At 44.6% G+C, this 11,701-nt stretch overlaps 1 protein-coding gene across 2 annotated transcripts in view; it reads right to left on the bottom strand.

Moving 5' to 3' along the window:
* Nucleotides 1-11,701, bottom strand: part of LOC108626994 (uncharacterized) — a 97,492-nt gene that overhangs the window by 3,482 nt on the left and 82,309 nt on the right. For both annotated transcript variants that reach the window (XM_026815238.1, XM_018027994.2), the window contains exons 8-9: nt 8,038-8,386; nt 5,286-5,598 (exon numbers count right to left, since the gene is read on the bottom strand). In XM_026815238.1, the coding sequence (XP_026671039.1) occupies nt 5,286-5,598; nt 8,038-8,386 (662 nt within the window). The remainder of the gene's footprint in view (nt 1-5,285; nt 5,599-8,037; nt 8,387-11,701) is intronic.

Below are 11,701 nucleotides of genomic sequence, written 5' to 3'. Positions count from 1 at the left end.
GTTTTTCGCCAGCGTCAATAATTAATTAAATATTTCCTTCTATACTTTTTAGCACGTAGCTATTTATTATTAGCATTGTTCTTCCGACGTCTGATTTCTTTTTAATTATAGAAAATACATTTTTCTAAAGTACATGAACTTTTGGGACATCCTTAAGTGCTTCAGTTTGCGTGATCGAATGACATGAATTAATTAAATGTTTCGTACCGAACGAAAAGATCATTCACTAATTGATAGTTTCAAATAATGATTAACAAGTACAGATTCTGATTCCATGATGAACCCGTGAATCAGGAATCGAGGAATGCGAATGCTTTATTTAATGGAAGTTTTCGGTCTGATTTAATTTCAATAAGTTGGGCTTTCGCTATGAAGATATTTCCTCTTGAGTTACTCGCGTAAGAGGGAGAACTCTTTGATCTATCCTTGGTCGTTATTAACGCCCGCGCTATCGAACGGGTGTTAAACGAGAAGGAAGCGTCTGATGTGCGCCGCGACGCCGAAATCGCTTGCGGTATTACGTTACCCTCGTCGGTGAACAAAGCGGAGGTGGTGGCGCACAACGGCTTCCGAGATTACAGGATCATGTGCCTCTCGCAAGATGAAGATAACAACAAAGCTAACAAGCTGCGACTAATCTCTAAATCGGTTTTGCCAGTGTTCGTTGTCGCCCTCGTTCATTTTGTTTCAAGCTAATCGATCGTCCGAGAACGTGTCACTGTTTCATCACAGGCACAAATGACATTTGTCTGTTGAAATTACGAACGAGGGAAAATTGAGTTGTAAAGGGATGATTTACATGGGAATATAGGAGGTTCCCGAAATAGCGCGACCCAATTAGTAGACACAGTTCCGCGGAGAGGCTTCATTAAGCGAAGAGACGCGGCTTCAAATTGATCGCGAAGCCGAGTAGTCTGGTTCGATTCGACTCGGGGAAGCGAAGCGGCTCCGTTTCCGCTTTGCTACCCTTATTCCCGGTGACACGGTGGAAATACGTCGCGCGTCCTGATATTCTCCGGCGCAGCCACCCCCTTGGGGAATCTCCGGTGGAAAGGTTCCACCGCGGTGAACGCGAGAGTTCTGATGGAAAATTGCGTTCCAGATCAAGGGGAAACACGCGGAACCACGTTGAAACAGTTCAGTAGAAAAAGGGTTACGAAGTGGTTTATTGACGGCAAAGGGTGAATCGATGGCCGTGGAATATTTCATGAGATACCCGTGGCCGTTTAAAAATGTTTACCCAATAAACGCAACAAGTGTCGCCCCGTTCGCTATTTTAATCGGCCCGCTGCCAACTCTCGCCCCGAAATTAATTCGTCTGAGAAAAAGGGGTGTCCCGCGGAATCTCCACGAGCAGGGACTTCAGTCACTTCGAGCTTCGACTTTCGATTTAAATTCCGCGTGATAAAATATTTTCTGCAGCGCGAGACCTAGTGGCAAGCTTATTCCGAGATTCATGAGATGCGCGTCGGGACAATGTGAACGTAAAGAAGATATTTATGGAAAGTGGATGTAAATATAATAAAATGAATTTTGTATGCGTTCTTTTTTGACCCACTGAGTCAAATGATTCGATTTCGCGCGGAGCAGCTGGAATTTCTTTGCGCGATTCCAGACACTCCTTCTTTCTTTTTTTTGGCCGACCGGCAGTGGAAATAATTTCACCGACGGATCGCGTGATTTACGAGGGTAGTTTTCTGCGGTGAACATGCCGACTCGGCTTGAATAATGCTGGGAAAATTGGCCGAAATTACGGGCGTGAGCACTTGCCAGATATAACGAAGCGCTTATTTGGCTTCTCTCGGTTATATTATTTACCAAAAAGAAAACCTCGAAGATCAAATCTGCAGGAATTCTTGACCCTCTTTCGAACCGAACGGACCAACGATTGTCATCCGCAGATCAAAGCGCGAACTACCAGCGAATTTAGATCTCCAAAGCGGTTGACGCGTGCATTAATTATTCTCTGTGGCCACGGATACTTTAGCTCTTATACGGAATCATTAACGAGCCACTGATCCATTATCGATTAAAAGCTTGAAATAAATTTTCTGATTGTAAAATGCTGCAAACAGAGAGTGGTCGGGTTAACTGGATATTGTATGTTATCCCAAAAAGCTCGTATTTGAAAATTGTTTTTCGCCCGCGGCTGGGTCATTCGGGTCCGGCGAGAAGTATCGCGAGTAGCCGGGTATAAATTGAACGAATCGGCACCGGCGCGGTTCTTTTTAAATGGAAATAATCCTGGTTCGTGACAGCCCGAACAATAATGTTCCGCGCGGGGCAAGAGGATTCCGGGGAGGAACTCGAACGAGCTGCATTGTTTATAATCACCCTCGTGCGTTAAATTAAATCTGCCCCAGTCCCGCCTCATTGTTCCCGGCGCGTGATATCGTCGAGCCACACCGGGAGAGGATTTTACGGTTGTACAATTTATCCGGGATATTCTGCGAATTATGCGCTTTCCGAACCCCTCCGCGACCCTACCCTCGTTGCACAGTTTACCCTCGTTACTGACGCGATTAAACTCTCCCGCCCTCGCTGTCTCTCTCTCTCGGCTAACCGATGAACCCGCTTCAAAGCCGAGAATCGTCACAGGGAATCGAGGACTGCTCGTTTAGCTACTTTCCAAAGTCGTACCGACCAAATCGAATCAGCTTTCAAACAAGCTCCGTCGTCAGTCTCTCGGATATCGTCCACAAGAGATCGAAACAATTTCTAAAAAAATATCTGAACCAGCAAAAATTGAAGAGAAGAGTCGAAGAGAGCCGTGGGGCTACGTTTCTTTTACACAATTTCTCCATTGCCGGGGACGGTGTTTTGAATAAACGGTTTCACAGGAATCGGTTCGCATAATGGAATAAGTCATACGGCATTCTTATGGAAATTTTTGAACGAATCCCCGGAGACGGTGGTCAGGATCGTGGAAAAGGGATGTCGCGAGCAGGGAACGGGGAATGGTTGTAATTTATCGCGGGGCAATATCACCGGCGACGTTGAGCGGGCTGGAAAACCTCGCGGCGCGGTATTTTATGTTGGCTCGAGAGTCCCATATTTCGGGCAGGAGAATTTAAACGAATTGTTTCCTGATCGGGGAATATTTAGGGGCTGGAGGACATATAAAATGGGTCGTAAAGTAACCAGGCTGTTCTAATGTCTTAGCTAAAGGGTGATTTACGGATAACTCGCCCGCAATTCGACAGGAGAAATATGGCCAGTGGAGGCATGAACTTTACTCTTACCATTTTTCATTAGTAGACTAGGTAATATTCAAATATCTAGAAACTGTTTCACCTTTTAGAAATAATAATATGCATTTCATTCTCGATCCTGTTTATGTTTTATAGGTGTACAATTCATCAATTTTCTTATTAAAACTTCTCGTTGGAAACATTAAATTAAGAAATAGTGGCTCGTCAGTTTTTGATAGACTGCGACCATAGGTTGATTAACATTTCATTCCTTGGAGGAATAGGTTAAAGCGTAGACTGATAAATCATCTGGTCCTCATCGTTTCGCAGGGCGAGGGTGGATAATAAATAAGGAACCATTTCGAAGAAGCGTTCGGGAGTAAGCGGAGGCAGGGGTCCGGCTTGCTCGGCGATGATCGATTCGTCCGCTTAATGCGCCATTTCTCTTGTATTCTATTTCCCAGGGAAATTGGTTACGGAACAATGTAGAGAGTAGAGAGTATCCGGATTTAAGTAAATTGGATCACGCGGGCGAGCAAACGACGGCATTTTTAATAATGGAGAATCCATTTGGCCGCGTCGCGTATATATCTTGTTTGCAGCGCGTCTCCAACGCGGCTCGATATCACCGGTGCTTTTAAATAAATCAGATTCCGTTCCACTTGTGTTACTCCTTTGAACAAAAGAAAAAGATACGCGAGATCAATTACGTTAATTGATCGGCATCTTCGCGACGTCGCGCCGCGTCGGTGTTCCGCCGTGCTACGCAACCATTAACCCCTTCCAAGTTACGCGGGATTCGAATAAATTGGCTGCGTCGTCGCGACGCGTTCGGAATAATGGAGAAGCGGGCGCGAGCATAAATCTTGCGCGTCGGACGTTTCTCCTTTCTAGGGAACGAGGATAAGCGGTGATCCGTCTTATCGCACCGAGACATTTCCATGCGTTTTCGACCTTCGCCGTCGTTAAACACCGGACTCCGAATCGGTCCGATGGAAAAAAGCTCTCGTCGTTCTTATCAATGGATTTTGGTCCCACGCGTTTGTGACAAACAGAAAAACGGTCAGGATTTCATAAAAGAAGAATAGTCGAGTGCTCAGGCTGCCGCGAAATCGGCTATGGAAACAGGTTTCAATGCTCGGTCAGTGAAAAAGTCGGACGTCGATCGAATAATTCCTACAAAGAGAATTTTTATACCGCTTCACGAAATCCGATTCGACGCTACCGCACAAATCGGTTAGAATCAGTCTTCTAATAACTTCAATTTTTATTCACGTAACAAAGCACGAACCGAGCTTTGCCTAATTTTCCAGTTAAGCCGTTCCCTTTTCCAGGGAAACAACTGTAGCTTGAAAACGGGTCATCCTGTATTATTCATGAACGTTTCCAGACGTCCGAAAACGGTAACTGCTCGCTAATTAGCGAAACCAGGCGCATCCGCAATTATCGGCGACGAGTCCGTAAACAGCTTGTCGTCTCCGTCGAGTTAATGCGCTTTCCTAACGAATTTAACTGTAAATTAATTATATTTTTGCTCCCGAGTACGTTCTTTATCGCGAGGAACGTCGAATTCGTCCCTTGGCCCGCAATTTGTGGCCAAGCTAAACAATGCCCAGGCCACTCGTCCTCCACCATGGACTCAGATAATTAATTACCCACTTTCAGGGATAATCCAGCGGTGCTCCTGCTAGGATTACTCGGTGGTCGCGCTCTCTTCCCACTCCCGCAAGGGTTTTCGGCTGTCTTTTCACCGTTCCGCAGCTCGTGCTTCACCGGAAGATAATGGCTCGTTGCCAACAATGGCTCAGAGATGATGGAGCAGACGGAGGGGGAGAGAGGGGGGCCGTTGGTTCGAAAGGAACCGAGGAATGTATTAGCGTTAATTACTAGTCGGCATGTATGCGGGAATATTATCAACTCTAATTAAACTCGAAATGATTAATACTCTAAACTTATACTGGTAATAATTACTTCAAACAGTTCACAGACGTTTAACTCATTTATGTTATCCAATCAAACGTTGCACCAGTCACTGTGTGAAATATTGTATTACACGCATGGTCGGTACAATGGAAATTATTGTTATGAACTTACCTCTATCCTGAAAGTCCATCCCTCGAGACTGAGTAACTTTAAAGTAGTGTTTCTTGCAAGAGCGTGACACAACAATCTTGAGGGATGATCGTCGAGGGCCAGCCGGGGGCTGGCCAGGTCCAGGAGTTGAAGACAAGGCGCCTCGGTCAGGGCGAGCACCAACGGCATCACGTCCGCGGGCCTCGAGGCACCAGCCGCTCTCACAGCATCCAAATTCCGCGCTCTCCTAATCGTCTCGCCGAGGCAACCAGCGTCCAATCCGCCGTGCAAACACTTAGACACGTTCAGAGACCTCAGCTTGCAGTTTGGCTCCCTGTGACAGTGATCGATCAATATTCAATTGAATATAGTAAACACGAGATTGTATTCTCTGTCTTGACTCGCTGCCATGATCCCATTTTCGTAATAAAGAATGTGAACAAAAAGCAACGTCGCCTATCTAGTTCGAAATTTCATATCGCAACCCCTCTTTGAATTCTATCGTGCAAAACTTTATTCTAAAGTTTGGTAATTGCAAGAATGCAGAGGGGAAAGAAAAATCGGTAAACCCATTCTAATTTGAAAGGAATGTAATAACGCAATGCGTAGCACACCGGCTGCGTTTAATGGGGAACCCAATCCAAGGAGTTCTGGATCGCGTCTGGATTTAACGGTATCCACTTGCCGACTGGATATTTACTTTCGGCTATTAGCTCGGTGGCTAATGGCTCGTCTTTAATGGCATTCGACCGAGTACAACAGCGAGCTGGATGTGTAGCACTATGGAGAAAATATCCGGGCGTGTTCCGAATCGGCCGACAGAATAAACATTTTATTCGGGTATGGGATAAGCCACTCTCGGCCAATAAAACTGATACTTTAAATCAAAGCGGTCTGTATCAGTTGCCGTTTCTCTCTCGATTTTCAGCCCGCGTAGGGTATGGCCTCGGTTCCCGAGGAAACGTTGCTCTCTCGCGAAAATAAACGGCCAGCGCCGGCTAGGCAATGGATCACGGGTCAACCGACGTATTTCAGATACTGCACACGTTCCTAGACTCTCTGCGCGTATATACCTACGTCCGATTGATTTCCCTTTTGAGCGGTCCGTTCTGAAATCGCGCAACCGTGAACATAAAAATGTCTGGATAAATCACGGCGGACAATGGAATCTCAGCTTTTTCACGATGTAAAAGGGTTACGGGGACCGTCTCGAGATAAAAGTGAATGGTTTAATAAATTTACGAGATATGGAAGAACGTGGCGTTACGAGAAATCAAGGTTCCATCGTTTTTTCTAATTCGATTCCGACAAATTTCTGAGAATCACCATTATTAAGCGAACAAAAGGGGCGCGAGTTATTTCTCGCTTAGGGGTTGACGCGTTCCAGGGTCCGTTCGTAAACGGGTGAAACAATGGGCGCAGCCGGTCCCGCTTCCGTTTCGTGTTCCGAGCCTCGTAAACGGATTCATAAAAGGGCACGCGGGGAACGCTTTTCTTTCCGAACCACCCGCCTTTTACATCAACGGAACAAATGGGTCCCGTGTGTCCAGACCAGTAGGGGAAAAACGCGGATTCTTTTTACGATACCCGCGTTTTCCCGCTTCCGTTTTACGATCCCGTTTCAAATCTTCGCGATGAAATCCTGTTACAAGTAATTCAATCTTCTCGAAAAACTATAATTAAAACTTTCTGATAAATGTGAAATGCAATCTTCCTCTTTGTACCGTCGTTCGGCTAACAAAAAACGGAATGGAAGTAATTAAATTGTATGAGGAGAAAAAACAGTGCTAGCACGAAAATTAAAAAGCTACGCGGTGGCCAGAAATGCGGCGGTTAGCCGATATTTGAAAAATGTTCGGTATCCGGTTTATAACGTCGCGGCGGGACGGAGGAAAAACTGTTGGTCGCGGGAATTATTCGATGCGGTTACACCGGGAATTTCGCGTGAAATTCCCCAGTGCCTCTGGGATCCAGCTGTAAATTTATGACGGCCGATGAAAGAAATTCCGCCTCGGAGTCTCGTAATTGAATGGACGCGATCCTTTTTCGGGGGTCACGTGCTCTGCACAATAGGAACAATGGCTCGATTTCCAGGTGAGAGCCGAAATTAACGCCTGGCAGAGCCAGGTGACAATTATTTTTTTCCCTAACCCTTCCCTTAAAATTGTTCAACCGAGAGAAATATGACTCCCGACGCTCGTAGAATATGCAAATGCAATCACACACATGATATAGAAAATTAATTAACTGGACATGTATGAGTGTCTACGATATTTAATTAAATTCTTGTATCCGTTAGAACAGGAATTTGATTTTGTATTAAATAATTTGAACGCTTGTTTCATATTTCATAATCTCTTGCAATGTTGACGCGAATCATGCCCCAAGCTGGCCACCCAGAAATGGGAGAGAGAACTTCCCAGTGGGAAGTTCGCATAATTTCCTGAACGGCCACTTTCTCTCCTCGCTCGTCTCCTTAATTTCCATAACTCATTTACCGGTCTGTTCAAGAACCAAATCTCGGGAAACTTCGTGAAACGGCCTACGAAGTTCCCAGACGACCACCCCTGAGCGACCCTCGGAACCTCGTATATTTTTTTAATTTACCTTCCCGCGATAGTTAAATGTGAAGCAATTTATTTTAATTTAATTTAGCTGACTAATACTACTTTTACTTGTCGGTGTTTATTATTATTATGATTTATGATTTACATATAAATGTACAAAGTAAAAATCTCGTCATGAGTATATTTGTTATAATTTCTGGACAAACCTGATGGCGTTGAAAATCTCATGGAAACCAGTGCCCTGATGACTGCTGATATCGCAGGTCGGCAGTGGATGAAGTAATGGCAAACGGTGACAGAGAACGCTGTCGCTATTCCTTTTGCTGCTGCCGTTGCTGTCCCTATCCTTATCGTTTTGTGGCAGCGGTCCGTTTCCGGTGGTTGGAGCCGGACCAAGGCCAAGACCCAAGGGCAGGCGCGGAAGCGTCGCCGGCCTTGTCAAACTGCCGTAAGCTGCCAACGCACCCCTCGGCAAGGATGAATAGCAACGATTCAAGGGTAACGTCCCGAGGGTGCTGGACGCGCAGCCACTACTCCCGGAACCGGAGCCCGAACCTGCGCAACAATGTTCTCTTCGTACAATCATTTTTCAATCAGAAATTCTGATAAAATAATTATGGGTTGAATCTCGATGAATTTTTCCGGCTGATTAATTCGTTTTGAAAAGGGGAACGCCGTATTGAGCCCCGGTGTTTTAATCGCGTGCTCGATGACGAATTTACGCTTGGTACCGCGCGCAAAAACCATTTCCCGTTCTAAAGCGTGGTAATGGCCGTTTCCATCGGCCACGGTACATTGGACACGAACTTCCCACCCTCCGTTGCACCTGATTTAATTCCGAGCCACGATTGACTCGCTCCCAAGTTCGTTTAATCCTCTGCTCCACCCCGACACGATCGAATTCTATCTAAATTTTATTACGGTCTACTTGTAAAAGTAAGGAATGGTTAAAAATTTTGTTTCAACAGAAGGGTTTATTAAGTGAATACGGAAAGCGATAGAACGTCGATTAGGTTTCGCGTCGACCGCGTTTCCGTCTTCAATTCAGAGCTCCTATCTCGGATTACGTTTCATAGGCGAATGCACGTGTAAAAAGCGCAACTGGATCAATTACGTATGGTACTGCGCGTGAAACAGTCTCGCATACGGATTACTTAGGAGAAAAATTTTAAAAAATCACAGGATGTTTTAGAGCCGCTGCTGTTTAAAGAGGAACATTAATAACGCGATTTTTCGTGGGCGGAAGTCAAGAATTGCCGTGGGTAAACGCGTTAACGCCCGAGGGGTTGAGTTAGGGGAATGCAAACGCGGTCGGTGTTGTTCTTCGTCGATGTCGAAGGAGGAACCCCGTTAATAGTTCCGAGGCGCTTCAAGTTTCACCTCCCTCGACTCTGTTTACTTATAGCAGTCCAGATCGATCGACGAATTTGTTCTGCGGTAAACAATGTTCAAACGAATCTCAATAATTTCCTTCTCAGTTATCTTAGTGGCCAGTTTACGATTAAAATCCTTAGAAGCGTTGTATTCGATTTTTAAAACAGGATCTTCCTGATCCTCTTCCGGGATGAATTAAAATGCCGAGGACAGGATATTACATATTTTACGGAATAGGATAATGAAAGAAAGTGTATCACCGGGATGAGGGATGTTCGATACGAGGCGGAATACTATCCTCAGTAAATAACCACTTAAGACGCATAATAGAGGATAAAGCGGCAGAGACTTGACCCAAATTATGAAAGAACGTTACGAAGGATTCCGGTTGCATCTAAATTTCATTCGCGCTGAACAAGCGGATCGGGCAAAGGGAATAATAAACGTTCTCCGGCATCTTTCTAGCCTCGTTTTTTCTCCACTCGGATTTCATTAAAGTCGAGAACGGTTCACTCGACCAGAATAATTAGATAATTCTTTAAAAAAGGAGGATAAGCAACAAAAAACGTTCGAAATGTTTCCTCGGTTAAAAAGTAGAAGCATTTTCACACGTTTAGTATTGTACAAATCTGCCTGTGCATTATACTCTGTTAATTAAGAATTGTACTCGACGTTCAAGTTGCTTTAACTGCGGGAAATGATTCAACTCGTGCGTTTTACGACTCGAGTGAACAAGATTTTCCTAATTACGTTCACGTGAAAAAAGCAATCGATACGGTTTCAATCGAGCAAATGAGAGATTGCCAGCCAAAGAAACTGGTCAGCAGGCTAAGGGTGGTTGGAATGCTTTTGAAGCTGACCTATAAATCCTGTTACCCTTTCAGAGGATTTGTACCAAATTTAATTACAAAATAGAATGTAGTACAGAATTTATCTGATTTTCCGCTCTTGTATCAGCGGGAAGTTTTTGATGAAAGATAAAACAGAGTTATTTAATTTCATTAATTAGTGTCGTTCGCTTGCGTTGCATTGATTAAAGTGCCATAACGGGATACAGGCTTTATCAAGTATAAAAGTGAGGCAGAGGGAAACTGGAGTGAAGGAAAGCTGAAAGATCGCCGATACCGGAATGCATGGGTGCAATTTTGAACGGGAAGATAGAGTGAATCTCGACGAGAACGAGGTTAATCGGGTACAGAATCACTGGGAAACGATCCCATCTAGGAGGCGGATAGTTGATAAAAGCGATATTGAAATTGCGAGTGTATATACCTCGTGGAACGACGGGTTGTTTAATAGAAACGAAATTTTCATAATTACCTCTCGAATCGAATTACATGTACACGCTGCATCGTTTGCAAAGGCATCTCGTTTGTATTTGATTATCGAAGATCGATTCAATTTTCCAATGGAATCGAATACCTAGTTACCGTGCAAAGATTGAACTCGTATTAAGCGTAATTTAAAATTATTTTTATGCAACGTCGATAGATTATCGAACCGCGTTATTGCCCCATCGTTCCTCTAACCTTTGCACTCGACAAGAATAATATTCGAATTCCCGACGGGCTATAATCGGCGCGAAGCAAAGTGGGAAGAACAACGCTCGGAGTATTTTCCTTTTCACTGTCTATAGGTATCTACAGGAACGCGAAAGAGAAACGGTAAAGACAGAATAGGAATCGAATGGATGAGCTCTCTCGCGGTGCCGTCAACCCGAAAAGATTTGATTTGTCTACGAGTCGGCTGGCCACCTTCGCCCCGAGAAAGATTGCTTCCGACCTCGGAATCCTGGCCGACTTTTTTCATTCCGTCGCGGGTAAACTACGTCTTTCCGTCATCTGTTCAACGAGAATAAAAAAAGTTGACGTCATTCAAATATTCTAAAATACGCTTGAATTTTTGAATGAAAGTTTTACGATTTCCGATCTTAAAACGAGTCCTGCGAAGTCCAACGAGCTTTTGGAACTCGAGCCTTGATTCGAGTCGATCGATCGATCGACGGTCCCAAGAAATTTCGTGTTCTCCGAGGCGAAGGGCTTGTTTCACGGCAGGAATCGTCGACAAGGGGTGTTTGTAATCGCTGAGGCTCTGAAGGAGCAACAACCTCGGAACACGTTAGCTAGGCGTGCTTGTCGGCGCTGATAACATCAACCGCGAGGAGGCTGTATTTGTCTAAGCCTATGAGACACAGGGTAGCCGAGGAAAATGTTATGGGAATGCAAGATGGGGCGAAGACGCCGTTAACGAGCTCGCGTCGTGTTTATTGCAAGATTATGCGCATCTACAATTTTATACCAGGTCCGACGTTTGAATAAAATACTGTTAAATCAAAGGAAAGAATTTCATAGTGGAATACGAAAAATGCTTCAAATAAAAGTTGTTTTTCTTCTAATTTCGATATTTAACGAGTTACGTATGATTATTTGGCATTTTATTGATGTTGACAAAATCCGACCATCCCAGCGTCGAAATGGCGAACTTTTGACAACAAAT

Source organism: Ceratina calcarata, unplaced genomic scaffold, assembly GCF_001652005.2.
Source record: "Ceratina calcarata isolate Rehan_Ccalc_2016 unplaced genomic scaffold, ASM165200v1 scaffold436.2, whole genome shotgun sequence".
In the NCBI taxonomy this organism is placed as follows: Eukaryota; Metazoa; Arthropoda; class Insecta; order Hymenoptera; family Apidae; genus Ceratina; species Ceratina calcarata.
The sequence above is the reverse complement of the archived record's forward strand: the minus strand, read 5'-3'. Positions and strand labels throughout refer to the sequence as shown.